Genomic DNA, 15,232 nt, shown 5'->3' on the forward strand with positions numbered 1-15,232 from the left:
AATTTTCACAAAATCAAGTGTCCAAACAAATGTCAAAAGGCCAATAGCCACCGATCCAATTTGATCACATTTACAAATCATTAAAACTAACTTGTGTAATGCCACCATATCAAATGAAATACTCTCAGATTAAATTTTCACTACTCAACTCTTTAAACTCAAAAACAATAAAAAGGGAGAGTTTACCATAATTTTCATCAAGTTCTCCAAATCATTTTATAATATGCTCTACTCTTACTTACATTAGTATTTTGGCTCTATCACAATAAACATATTCATCAACTCACTCCCTAGGGCTCAAAATATACTTACAATTTACAATTCACATAATGCAAGTAAGGAACAAATGAGAATTTCTAATTGACAATTGAAATTATCATGCACATATAATTACTTAGAATAAAGAGGCTTACTACAAGGATCGCAATTTTAAGCTTCTAGGTGTTTTCCTCTATCCACATCTCTTGAGCTATTCTCCGTAATATTATAAAATAGTGAAGTGAGTACAACCACTCAATAACTAAGGTTTGACTAATGTAATGAGCATCCTAAATTAGGACTTAATCATCATACTAACCATCATACTAATCATGGTTAATCAAGACTAACCCAAATGGATTATCCAATACGAGATTAACCCAAATGAATTCTTAACATGTATTTTTTTTTCAAACTATTTAATATAAAGGAATCTCAAGTCTTTAAAATATTTTAAAAACTCATATAATTTAATTAAACATATGCGAAAGCATGATAATAACTATTTTTTACTTGCACAAATATTTTAGCCCGTAATTATATCACAAGCATCAAACCACATTCCCTAAGGCCCAAAATACATTTCCCCCAACACAAAACCCATAATGCAAGTGGATTAAGAATATATTATCCTAGTTGGCAATATCATAAACTAAACACATATCAAATAAAAGGAGAGAGGCCTACAGAAGTGATTATTATCACTTGGCCTAATGCTCCTTTCCTCTGTTCTTCTCAAATAAGCTAGCTCCTGTAATATGTTAAAAGAGAGGGATGAGTACAACCACTCAGTAACCAAGGTACATCTAAGTTATACAAATACATGATAATTAATCATGATTGCAAGTGGCCAATAAATTAATTAAAGTGATCATTCAAACAATCACATTAATAACATGTTAATCACATTAACATTTAACTCATGTGAATAATTTCAAAAATAAAGTCAAGTACAAAATTTGCACAAATAACCACATATACATTATTCGCATAATTACTACATGTTCTCATTTCTACAATTACAATCATATTCTCAACATAGCCATCAATCACTAAAATGGCATGATAATAATAATATGCATGATCGATCTCTTCCTTATATCCCCCCTTATTTCCTCTGACATGAAATCTGTGGGCCAACAACCGAAAGGGATCGTCCATGTGGTGAGACTACCCCAAGGCCTTAATCATATCATGAGGGGCTACCAGGCCAAGGTTACCTTACTCACTTATGAACACGGTTTTCCCAAATCATACACTATGGGGTGTCATACCCAAAACTAGCTCTACCCAAAACTCCAGGTGTAGGGTCAAGTCCCTTAATAGGAACAATGCTACAATACCTTACAAGGTAAGTAGCGGTTATAACCCCTAGGATTATGGTTAATAGGCAAGTACCATATGGATTTTGTGTAATCGCTAACTCCTTCACTAAGGCAAATTCCCGCCATATGATCATGCTCATGAGAAAATGCATTTCAAAAAATAATATATATAGATATATATATATTTTAAAATTATCCCACATGCTCATCAACTTTCATCACTGTGCATTATCCACAACTTATAACTAAGGGTGTACACATAATCATCAACCATCAATCTCATTACTCACAAGTCATAAAGTCTCAACAAAGTCACATGCGTTACAAACAACTATTTCAGATTTAGATATATATATATATATATATATCTTTATTTCACTAACATAATTAATTAACATACAAATGTATAAAATAGATTTTCCCCGATTACCTCAACTTTTGAGAGGTCAAAGGTTACCCCTCAAGTTACAACACTTTCAAAGCTTTCCAAAGCTTGAATGGTGTCAAAAGAAAATTAATCTATAATTGATTATATCCTAATGTGTCAATAATATTATTAACACAATTTTCATTCATACTCTAACACCTAAGTATGTATTTTATTTTATTTTATATTTATTTTATTTATATATATATATATATTTAAGAATTTAGTCTTAGTCTCTTGAATTCTAAAATTTAATTTCATGTATTTAAACCTATCTACTTGGTTCAATAGTCTCCTTCACAATAATTTCATTCAAATAATTTTTAATATCAAAATTTCTCTTTTTATTCCAAAAATTCGCACATAAAAATACCCAAAAATTACAAACTTGATTTCAAGCCTAGAATCATTATTCTATAGCCATAATAATTTATTTCTCATCTCAAATAATCATCTAAATATCAACAAATTAATTTATATTTTCAGATTTAACCAAAAATCTACCCATAGGAATCTAGGGATAAACTCAAATGCCTCAAATTCCAATTCTATTAATAAAATAATACTTTAGAATATTTATTACACTACTAACAACCTCAACAACCAGATTTTCTCATCAAAAATTCATCCATCTTTCAAACCCTAGGTTTTCTAAAATTTCAGAATCTGCAGCTCAAAGGGAAAAACGACTAAAAAAAAGTTTAGAACACTTACCTAGTCTTAGAATACTTAAAATCTCATCTGAAGTATCCTATTATGAAGCTTCACCTTCTAAATCAGTCAGCCTCTCTGTCATGCGGTGTCGCTCTCGCTCTCTTTGTGTGGATGGAGGAACGGAAAGGAAGAGGAGAATGAAAAGCCAGAAGTCTTTGGCTTGTTTTATTTTAAAATGGTGTGGGTCCCACATAATAATTCACACTCCTACTTTCTCTTCTTTGTTTTCTTCAATGCACACACATGAACGTCCGCCTCCCTTTTCTCATTTTTTTAATTTATTTAATATTCCTTCTTTCTTTTCTTATTTATTTATTATCTTTTTTATACCTTACACGCACATGTGGAGAAGGAAACAAAAGAAAGTGAGTGGGAAAAACGGTTGTCTCTTTCTCCTTTTTTTTTATCATATCAAACACACACACTCACAATAAACTGTCCTCATCCCCCTTTTTATTTTATTTTTTTTTTTACATATCCCTTTTCTCTTTTATTAATAATAATAATATAATTCTATTTTTTTAAAAAAATCATAACTTAAAATTTAGATTTATACTAAATTAAATCTAATAATAATCTTCTTACTAATTTGCTTACCTCTAAATATTTTTTTAAAATTTCTATTAATTCAAATTAACTATTAAAATTTAAATTGGGATGTTACAACTAACCCATACTGATCCATGTTAATTAGTTTAAATTACAAGTGGCAAATAATATCAATACTTTAAACCGTGTAACACATTTGAGAATCTATGTTCACACTTCCACGTATAATAGTACATACTTGGGAATAAAACTTTTCAACAATCTTCACATCCCAGAAAGTTTGTCAGACAATACAATCACACATAATCAGGAGTAATTATTACTCAATTTATGACTATCATTATTAGAGTCACAACACAGGCAACCATGTGCCCTTTACTCACTACATGCATGATCATACCTCCCTTATATTCTCTTTATTCTTTTGACATGAAATCGTACACTATAATACAATAGGATAGTCTATATTTCATGACTTCCCTAGCCTAAACACTTGTGAGGGATTACCCGGCCAAGACGCATCCAACTCACTTATAGAATACGATTTTTCCCATTTCTCACACTATGAGGTGTCATATACCCTAGACTAGCTTTCTCATTAAACCAGTAGATAGCTAGCTAGGTTCAATCAGTAGGATAGCTAGCTATATTATCCCTCATTGAACAAGTAGGATAATATAGATATAATCAATTAGGTAAACCATCACATAGATGGGCCTTACCACATGAATTTTATCATTTACTCTCCTTCCTAAGCGAACTCCTGTCTCTCAAGATCATGCAATGTACATTCATGTCATAACTCACACTTTATACAATTCATAGAACTTCACATTATCAACTTCATTGAACTTCATTATTACACAAATTATTGGACTTCTTAAACACAATTTTATGAAACTTTAAACCAAATAAGTCATTAAACTCTAATTTCACAATCATTGTACTTCACACTTTCAAAATCATTGAACTCTACTATGTTAAACATCATTGAACTTCTCATAAACAAAAATTCATGTTACTTCTCAAATCACAAAGTCATTGAACTCCTAATAACATAATATGAAAATTCACCAATATTGTTCTAATTTTTTTTTACATTATAAGACATAAAACTCACAAAATCGATCTAACAAATTTTCTAACAAATCAAGTCATACTTGCATTTCATTTTAATTTACACATTTCAATGATCAATCATAAATCCATAAACTAATAAACACACAAAAGCATAAAATAAAATTTTTTTGGTTACCTCAAACCTTTAAGAAGTCAAAGTTTTTCACCATCAATTACTCACTTTCAAAGCTTTCAAGAAGCTTGAATGGTGCCAATGGTAGTTACTCTACAAGCATTTACCATGCAAAATATCAATATCTATATTTGAGCTATTTTTCACTAATATTTTATCATTTCTTAATACCCAAGATTTATTCTTAACTTATTTAAAAGTACCCATAAGGCTTTTTAGCTTCCTTTAACCCTCATTAATAATATTGAGCTCTTAAATGATCATTAATGAAACTGCATTGTTCCCAACCACTATATTTATGAGAATTTTCAGACATTTAATGTCCTCTAACTATCAATCATCATAAAACCATAAATACCAAGTTTACTTAGCTCAATTTACTCCTATTAACTCTATTTAAGTCAATGAGTTCGGACATATAGCTTCTATAGATAAAAAATCACCATTATTAATCAAACACTAACCTCTACCATTAAGAAAATGGAAGAAGAAAGGAAGATTTAAGTAGAAAAACTTACCTTTGATGTTTAGGAGCTCCAAAATACTCATAATATTCAATTTTTTCGAGCCCTAGCACTACTCTCTCACTGCTCTTTTGTTTCTTCATTTCTTTTCTTCTTTGATATATCAAATTCATGACCTATTTCAGCAAAAAAATAACCATGCACCGCATCGCATAGCACAAAGAGCCTCTTCTAGGCGTGTTATCATGCTTGCACCGCGGTAGCCCAACCACAAGCCGCAGTGCGTGGCACAAAATTACTTTCTTTAAAAATTCTTCCTCTTCCATTCTCAAGTGACCTGATTCTCTTTCGAACCCATGTTTAGAACTAAAATTGAGACCAAACATGCCCGTTAGCCTTTCTGGCCACACATCTCACTAATACTTTTAATTAGTCTATTTAAACTTAATTAATTTTAATTTAAAATTGAGAATGTTACACAGGTCACCGAAGGTCGTTGATAAGAGGCACTGTCATTCAACCATAGGAAATTGATGAGAGAGGGGAAAGTAAAAAATGAAATCAATAAAGATGAAATTTGAAAACTAAAGTTTTTTTTTATAGAAATCAATTCCATCAATTTTGATGGAAATGAACTCCATGTGAAAACTCAATTCAATATGATTTTAGCCAACCAAACAAGATAAATTTTTAATTTTATTTCCATATCCATTTCTGCCCTCCGAATTCCATGATACCAAACGTGCCCTAAATAGTTGAAATATGTTGAATGAGATGCTATTAACAATTTATGTGACTCTAGTCAGAATAAAAGCACATTTATGATGATGGATCGGGTCTCCAAATTGATGACTTGAATGTTGAGAGATGTCCCTGAGATTTTGTATCCAAAAAAGAATTGATCACAAACAAGCAAGCCCGAAATATTGAAGATCTAAATGATTGGAATTTTGGATCAGAATTTTGCACAACTCTTCACTATAGAGCAGTGGAAGCTCCACAACTAGTGAGTCGTTTTTTATATTTGATAATTCAGATTTTTCATTGATCTTGTGAGATACTCCCTCAGTTTCTATATATGAAAAGTTTTTTAGAATCTTTTTTAGTTTATAAATATAAAAGGTTATTAATATATTTTTTAATAAATGGATCATCATTCCCTTATTACATTGAAAATGAAAAAAGAAAAGTAATTATAAATTTACCTTAAAAAATTTATTTTTTATTTACAATAATTAGAGGTAAAATTGAAATATTGCTATACTTTTAAGTAGATAACTAACTTTTAATAGTTTGTAAAATTTAATAAAAAATATCTTACATATAGGGATGAAGGGAGTATGTTATTTTTTTTTATATGTAATACTCACTTGTCTCTATCACAAGACATTGAAAAAAAATAGTTAAGTTTAAGTCATTAATTTTAAATGAAAATATAATAGACTTTTAATTTTACACATCAAAATGAAAAATTTTTAAATTTGTATTACATTCTTTATCATATTTAATGAGTTTAAATAGGATAATATTAGAAATATGTAACTAATACCTCATCAAGTGTCCATAATGGATATTAAACATGGCTTTAAATTAATATTTTTTTATTTTATGTTTTTAAATAACTATAAATTTAAGGTGAAGATAATATTTAATTATTACTTTTTTAAAAAACAAATTTATTGTTTACAAAATTATACATTTAGAACATTAAAAATAAGAAAATGATTAACATTATATGAAGATATCATAAAATCGGGAAATTATTAAACAACATCAACAATACTCACTTACAAATTCTTGTTTGATTAAATTCGTGATGATAATTAAATGTCTACTTCAACTATCTGTTTGTAATTAAATGAAGATGTCAAACCAACATTTACGAACTCTTCTACGGTTCTAGTATTTCAGAGTTAGTACGCAGTGAGTTAACAACCATTCCATATTTGGTTATCATGATTAACGTTTTCTATTTGTTATTTGTAATTATAATCATTATTCGATAATATTTATATTCTTCTCATTTAAAATTTTAAAATTATGATATCTGAATTATCTGACTCAAAACTGTAACTTACATTTACATCAAATCTAAGATGAACTGTCATGTTCAAGGCAATATATCTCCTTGCACTTCTTGACGTTCTACTGATGTTAATATTTTTGTTTTTTTGTTTAATAGAAACTGAAACTGCATTTACAACTAATAAAAAAAAAACTTGGCCAAAAAAAAAAAACACAACTAATAAAAAAACAACAATCTCAATATATAAAATTACACATTACCTTCTCATCATCCAACTCCTTATAAAAGGTGGGAGATGATCAAAAGTACAAAAATTATTATGAATATCATGCATGAGAGAGCTTAGCAAGGCAATGAGCATATATTGGATAGCTTCCCTGCACAATCCCTTCCGAAGAAAGATCTCACTAATTCAATGATGTCACTAAACAGTTAGTGGGCTTTGACTCCTCCTATAGTAATACAAATGGCTTCAGCATAGTCGAAGTGAACTTCAACTCTAGGCAATCCCATTTGCAGACATAAATTGAGGCCTTCAATAACTGCAATCACTTTAACTATAACCAGCAGAAAATCACTAGTTTTATGAACAAAACCTCTTACCCATTTAGCCTTATTGTCCCTTATAGCCCCCCCCCCCCCAAAAAAAAAACCTGTTCTATCATTGGCAAGAAAGGACCCACCAAAATCCAGACAAAAGCGGCCCTCATTAGGGGGGTTACACTTTGTCCTAGCATGGGCACTATGACCATACAGGGAAGAGGAATTCACAAATTGAGACTATTAGAGGCAATCTCAGTCTCCTCTTCATCAAAAATCAATTTGCATCCACCACACAAAATATCCTAGCAAATATATACAAAGAAAGAGCCCCAAGGTACCTTTTAAGTGAAAACTTGTCCCATTTGGTGTTTGAGATTCCAAAGCAACCTATCCTAACCTTAGAGACTCATGATTTTGTCCCACATCTCAGATTTGACAAACATTCTCCACCTCTCCATTGTATTTTGGCAGTCATGAAGCACATTTTTACTAATTGGCATCCCGGCAAGCAAAGAGCAAAATTAGTGATCCCTCTTTTTTTCCTTAGTTTCATCGTATGCAATCAATCTCGCACATAAAGGACTTGATCTTCTCAAGAAGCTTGCATTTCTGCATTTGCTTCCATAGGCTATTGTTTTGACTCATAGTCCCTCCATTAAGAAGAGAATAGGCACTTTTAATAGAAAAAGAGCCATCAGTGGATGGCTTTCACACAAATTTATCCTCACCACTTCTTGCACAAGGTGGCCGAATACGAGTAATTATGTCAATAGTAGATTAGTTAAACTTCATTCTCATCTTCTCCTTATCCCACTCCCCCCTGGTATCCACATAATCAACCACTTTCTGATGATTAACAATAAAACCCTCCTTCCCTGAAGCCAGACGAATAAGAGGATATTAGTGCTTGTCCAGTTTTCATACCAGAATAAAGTAGATTAACATTACTAATTCTCTTTCCTAGACCATTGTTAAGTTTCTCCTAAACAAAGCAAATAGCTCTCCACGTAACAAACGCATTTTGGCATTTTGAGACTAATGGAAAAGGATTTGTCCCACATTTGTACTTGTCCCTTAAAACTTGAACCCAAAGGGCTCTAGAATTATTGATCAATCCCAGCATAATGTCATTAAGAAAACAACATTTTGTTTCCTCAAATCTTTAATTCCCAAGCTCTCAAGAGTCTTATTTCTGACAACATCACTCCATGACACAAGATGCACTTTCTTATCATCTCCAGCATTACCCCATGAAAAAGCTCTACTCAGTTTTTCAATATCATCAAACAATTTTTTTTTTTTGGAGAAGCATAATTTGCATATGGTAACTAGGAATGGCTTTGAGAATTGACTTAAGAAGAGTAGTTCTCCCAGAAAAAGATAGAAGGCTACCTTTCCAACTCGCAATATGCTTTTGAGTTTTCTCAACAATGGGTGCAAACATCATATAGTGCACATTTTTGCCTAGATCCTTAGTAAGGCCAACTTCCAATCTTTGGCTTAAAACCAACATTCTTGAATAGTACACATTTCTAGAGAAAGAAATTTTTGTTTTTCCTTTATTCATTTTCTATCCATAAGCTACAAAATTTATCCAAACAATCTCTCATAACATCAACTTGATCAGTGGAGGCTTCCCCATATAAGACAAGGTCATTTACAAAAAAACAAATGAGATATCTTTAGGAAATCTTTGTTCAGTATAATCAATTCCAAAATCCCCTTTGAATTTCATCTTTGATAACATGATTAAGTTTCTTCATACATAAAGTAAAGATATAGAGGGAAATACGATCTCCCTGCCAAATACCTCTAAATGGTTTGAAAGAGATATAAGGTTCACCATTCCATAAGATCTTCATTGTAGAGCTTGTGATGCAAGCCATAATAACCTTGCGTAGTTCTTTGCCAATTCTAACTTCGGTCAAAAAGTATTCAAAATGAAAGACCACTCAAGTTGATCATGCGCTTTTTTAAAACCACTTTCATAGCCAACTAGCTCTTCTTCCTTCTTTTATTTTTCAAAGTGGATCACTTCTTGGACAACAATAATGTTATTGCTGCTTTGCCTCCTTAAGATAATATGTTTGCTTTTAAAAGCAGTTTAGATACTTTTAATGTCTTGACTTATTTTTAGGTTTACTCACATATTTTAATTTAATTGGCAAAGACACTTGAGGAATATAAATTAAATACTAAACTTCTTCCTTTTTAAAAGTACTTTTTTTTTTTTTGCATACATATTATTTTGGATGCAAAATAACATGCAATTGAGATGGTGAAAAGAATAAATAATTGTAGACAAAAATCTTCTCCCACGTCTTCTTTTGTCTAGAAATGTAAATATATAGGATGATCCCTTGAGTCCTTTGCATGGAAAGACTTAGTAATGCCATTGAACGTGAGTGTAGAGCTAAGAGGTGGAGGCCTTTTAAAGTTCCAGGGAGGGGTCCTTCTATCTCACACCTTTTTTTACCGATGACTACTTGTTATTTGTTAAAGCTTCCAGTGACCAAATGGATACCATTAAGGGTAAGTTTGGATTATCTTTCAACTAAGGTTGGCGTGGTTTAAACCTAAGTTAAGATGTTAAAACCTCATGAAATCTTGTTTGGATTAACAGAAAAATTGAATGAGCGTTTTTGGAGAACGAGCATTTACAGCAAAGCTAGATGAGGTGTGTGTTTGGATTAAAAAAAATTGCAACTGAGGTTAGGATTCAACTGAGGTTAGTAAATTGAAATTAGAAAAAAAATCAATTGATATAATGTAATTTATATTTGAATACTATTTTTTTTTCAAAAACTAGTTAAATAAATTGAAATTCGTTTGGATGGTTTAATCCAAAAGTCAATTGAGATATTTAATGGCAAAAATAAGTATGAATTTTTATATCTTAAATAAGCATGTTTATATTTTTTTGAGTAACTAATAAGTAAAAAATATTAAATTTAAAATCACAAGTAATAAGTAAAATATCTTAAATATTCAATTATAAAACTTAAAATAAATTAATATTTAATTGATATGATTCATATGTTACGCTTGTCATAATTGTTAGGAGTTTATTATAAATACATCAATTCATCTCTTCGTGTCTCTCAATCTCTCTCTCTAAATTAAAATAAAGTTGCAGGCAATTCAAAGAGCAATTCAATAATAGATAGATATGAAAAGCAATTTGACAGTAATATCCAAGAGAGCGTGGAGCATTATACGTGTCTTCTTCTTCATTCTCCATAAAGGCTTCGCAAAAGGAAAACTCATGATGGACCTCAACCTCATGCTCAAACGTCTTAGAAAACTCACTACCATGGTGACTCCGCCACCTCCCACGACATTTCCCTGCACTTCTCCATTACATGAGAGTATGAGTTCAAAATTTAAAATGTGAGTTTTGAAGATGAGCTGCTAGATGGCGTCGCCTGACTAGCAGAAGGAAGAAGCAGATCAATGAGGTGTATAGCGAGCGTTCTAGAGGAAGAAGCAGATTTGTGAGTTTTGAAGCAGCTTCGGAGGTCATGGCTAAAAAGTAGCATGCACAAAGGAATGGCGCAGCTTCGGTAGATAAAAAGCAAGAGAGAGAAAGCATCAAATGCAATAGGCATTAACGCTAACACTCAAGAGATAAAAGCCATATAAGTGGGTTTCAATGTTAACGCACGTTTACATATTAATTAAGGTTAAAAAATTATGTTAATCCAAACAAAATTTTTTTAACATTTTATATCCTAACTTCAGCTTGATTCATTTTAATTGAGGTTAGCATCTAATCCAAATAAGCTCAAGATAGCTTTTTTACCGAGCGTTCACAAAAAATGAGCGTCTTCACTTTTAATCATCTTATCATCTCTCTCTTCACTGTGTTTTGCCCCTTTTTTGACTATCATTTTTCAACTTTTATCCAATATTTGGCACATGTCTCTTGTTTCTCATCACAATAATTTTGTCCTCCAAACCCTTCTGACATGCCACATGCATTTTCTCGTTTTTTTACAATTAATTCATTGAATAAAATAATTTTCAAATGATAAAAATTGCACATTGAAACATAATAATATAATAAATACGCTGCCCAATGCAAATCACATTTACCATATATGAATAATAAATTGAAACAAAATGGCATCATTCATAATTCAGTTTAATATATTTTTTTTTAAAAAAATAACTTTAAATTTTCATACTTTACTTAAGTTTTGTTATTAGTCTTTGTACTTTTTTTTAATATTTTAGATCCTTGTACTTTTTTTTTTTGTTCTAGGTTCCCATAACATTGCTCATGAAGGGACCTAGAATATCAAAAATAAAAAGTGAAGGGACTTAAAACACAAAAAAATATGGGGATCTATAACAAAATTTGAATAAAGTGCAAGGATCTAAAGTTATATTTTTTCATATTTTTTGACTAATAAGTTGGAACAAAATGTTATACTTATATAAATATATTAATATTCATAAAATTACCATAACTAAATATTTTATACTTGTAATTGACTTTTTTGAAAACTTGTAATTTTAAGTTTAATTTTTTTCTAAAAATATCATATTAGACATAAAAATATATATAACAAAATTCATGTTTATTTTTGTAATCATCTAAACAAATTTTAGTTTGTCCACCTGACTTCTAAAAAAAAGATATCCAAACATAAATCACGTTATATCATAGACATTTCTCCTAACCTCAATTTATTTCTAACTTTAATTATAGATTTTTTAATCCAAATACATACTAAGAAAGTCATGGGAGACTTTTGTGGTATTTGTGGGCACAAAATTAACATTAAGAAATCAAAACTCTGCTGTTTCTTGAATGTGCACCTAACAAGAGCTATGGATCTAAGTCATCAAGTTGGTGTGGGTTTGACTAGCAATCATAGAAAACAACTTGCTATACCTTTTCTCCATACTGGAGCTTCTAAGATTACTTTTGAGCCTATTGTGCAAAGAGTTAAGAAAAAACTCTTGTCTTGGAAAAGTCATTTTCTCAACATGGCTAGTAGAAGTGTGCTTATCAAATCGGTTATCACTGCTTTGCTTAGTTATGTGATGCAGTCTTTGCTTATACTGAAAAGTATCCTCAACGAAGTTGAGAAACTAAGCAGGAAATTCCTTTGCAATCAGTTTGATAATTGTAGAAAACTACACCTTATAGCTTGGAATAACATCAAGAAGGAGAAAAAAGGAGGAGTGCTTGGTGTTAAGGATCTTTACACGCAAAACAAAGCCTTTATGTTTAAATTGTGCTGGAATATCCTTACTAAGTATGATTGCCTCTGGGTCCAATGCCTAAAAACAAAGTATAAATGTGCAAGGGAAGGCTCTTTGGATATCATAAAAAAAAAAAAGAAAGAAATTCATCTTACATATGGAAGACCATTGTAACATTTTAGGAAAGCTTTCTTCAAGGAATCCAGATAATACCAAACCTTAATGGTGCAAATAGCGTTCAATGGATTGGATCCCCAGATGGCAAGTTCTCTATTAAATTGGCTTATGATTTCATTTTGGGATTAGAGAGAGACTGGTTTAACTCTAGGTGGGCTAGATTCTGGAGATGGTCGTTTCCTGAAAAAATGAAAATGTTTTTGTGGCAAGTGTCTCATGAAAGATTGCCAACAAATTCCCTAAGAGTTGAGTGAGGTCTAATAGATAATAATCTATGCCTGTTTGAGTGTTAGAGAAAGGAACAAACACTTCGTATCCTTCGAGATTGTCCTAAAGCTTGTTGAGGCATGGAGAGTTTTTATTAAACCTAACAAATTGCAAAGTTTTTTTTCTTGTGATTTGCAGGTGTGGCTATCTTGGAATTCTTGTAATAATCTGGGTTCCAGCCAGTTTAGTCAATGGCTGTGGACAAAGATCTTTGGTTTGGTGTGTTGGCAGCTTTGGACGACAAGATGTCACAGAATGTGTGAGAACATCTCTTACTCGACGAAGGAAATTGTTCGTGCGTGTATTGCCCAACTTTCGAAAGATACTACCAATGGTTTCTTCAGACATAAAATTTTTCAAGTTCAATTGCTCAGATGAAGTGGAAGCCCCCTAACTTGGGCTAGATGCCTCAATACATCACAATCAACAAGCCTACTTTGGTGGTGTAATTCGACACTTGAACAACAAGTGGATATGGGATTTCAAAAAGCACTTGGATTGATGAATGTTGTCACTGCAGAACTTCAAGTTATCAAGATAGGATTGACTCTGTGTAAACATCTGAATTTAACCAAAGTTAAGCTTTTTTCTAATTCTCTTGAAGCCATTAACCTCTTAATGAGGGATGGAAGAGTAGATTATAGATTCAGAGAGTTATTAGATGAAACTAGATCCTTGATTTATTATGATTGGGAGGTCAACTTACTCCATGCATACAAGGAAAGTATTGTTGTGGCTGATTTCCTTGCAAAAAATGCCAATGATGTGGGCCACGAGGTGGTGCTAATGAATTCTGCTTTGGACAATCCCAGGGATCTACTACAAAGAGATTTAGAGCCTCATTACTAAGTTGTTTTGTTTTATTTTGTGAATTGATTTGTTAGAGTCAATAATTTAAGTTGGCTAAACTTATTCAGGTCGGACTCAATTTAGACCAAACTTATTCGGATTAGACTTAAAGTATTTTACTCTTTCTAAAAAGCCTACATAATCAAAGCTAACCCTAACACTTTCGGGCTTATTCGAGCGGCCTAAATACCGAAAACTGTTTAAAAATATTTTTCTTTATTTTTAACTAATTTTAAATTTTAAATAATTCTATAAAGTATAAAATATTATTTTAACTTCAAAAGAATAAATAAAAAATAATAACTTATCAACTTTATACTTAAGTAGCTCTATTATTATTTTGTTGTATTATGTATAATTAATTCATAAATGTTTCCTTTACTTGTAAATTAATGCCTTAGTTATTTAAATATTGCTCTTATCATGGTTATATATAAATATTTTATATATTTTAATTAAATTATATTATTTGAATCATGATTAAGTTAACCTCAATTCAATCATGATTAGACTACTAATTTAAAATTATTATCTAGATTAGTTCATAGTTTTTAATAACTTTTGGATAAATTAAATTTATTTTTAGAAATATGAGAAAAATAGCCATCATTATATTATATAAAAAAAATTCATTTAATTATGACTAAAATACTATTTTTTTAAAAAAATTATTTTTTAAAATTTTTTTATATTGTTTAACCCTTACCTACAAGAGATTTTTACTCAAGTTTATTCTTAATTTTTAACCAAGTCTAACGTGAATGATAATAAAACAATTATTTAAAAATATTATTCTATTTATTATGTTTATCTAGTAATAGAGTTGGAAATATATACCAACCCGAATTTTATTTTTAAAATTATTTTACTTTAAAATTAGTTTTCTTATTTTATTTTAGATATGCAAATGATGTATAGGATTTAAAATTTTTTTTTAAAAAAATTGGGTCTTAAAATATAAAAATCAATATTAAAATATATTTTAAATATTATTTTGAGATATTTTATTGATAAAAAATAATAAAAATATAATTTTTTAAAAGAACTATAGTAATATACTTAAATATATAATATTTTAGTATGAAATGAAATAAGACTTAAATAATTAATAAATATTTATCATATTTTATATAATTTTTTATTCTTGGCAGGCTCAAATAGGCCTGA

General features: G+C 30.3%; 1 protein-coding gene across 1 annotated transcript; it reads left to right on the plus strand.

The window, feature by feature from the left end:
* Positions 1-13,690: 13,690 nt before the first annotated feature.
* LOC129296418 (uncharacterized) lies at positions 13,691-14,065 on the plus strand. Its single transcript, XM_054935025.1, has one exon. The coding sequence runs from the start codon at positions 13,691-13,693 to the stop codon at positions 14,063-14,065; it is 375 nt and encodes a 124-aa protein (XP_054791000.1).
* The last annotated feature ends 1,167 nt before the right edge of the window (positions 14,066-15,232 follow it).

The sequence above is a fragment of the Prosopis cineraria genome, unplaced genomic scaffold, assembly GCF_029017545.1.
Source record: "Prosopis cineraria cultivar Desert tree isolate PC_DT_omini unplaced genomic scaffold, ASM2901754v1 PC328, whole genome shotgun sequence".
NCBI classification, from domain to species: domain Eukaryota; kingdom Viridiplantae; phylum Streptophyta; class Magnoliopsida; order Fabales; family Fabaceae; genus Prosopis; species Prosopis cineraria.

Coding starts and splice junctions, on each gene's coding strand:
- LOC129296418 (XM_054935025.1), top strand. CDS start 13,691: ATGGGATTTCAAAAAGCACTTGGATTGATGAATGTTGTCACTGCAGAA.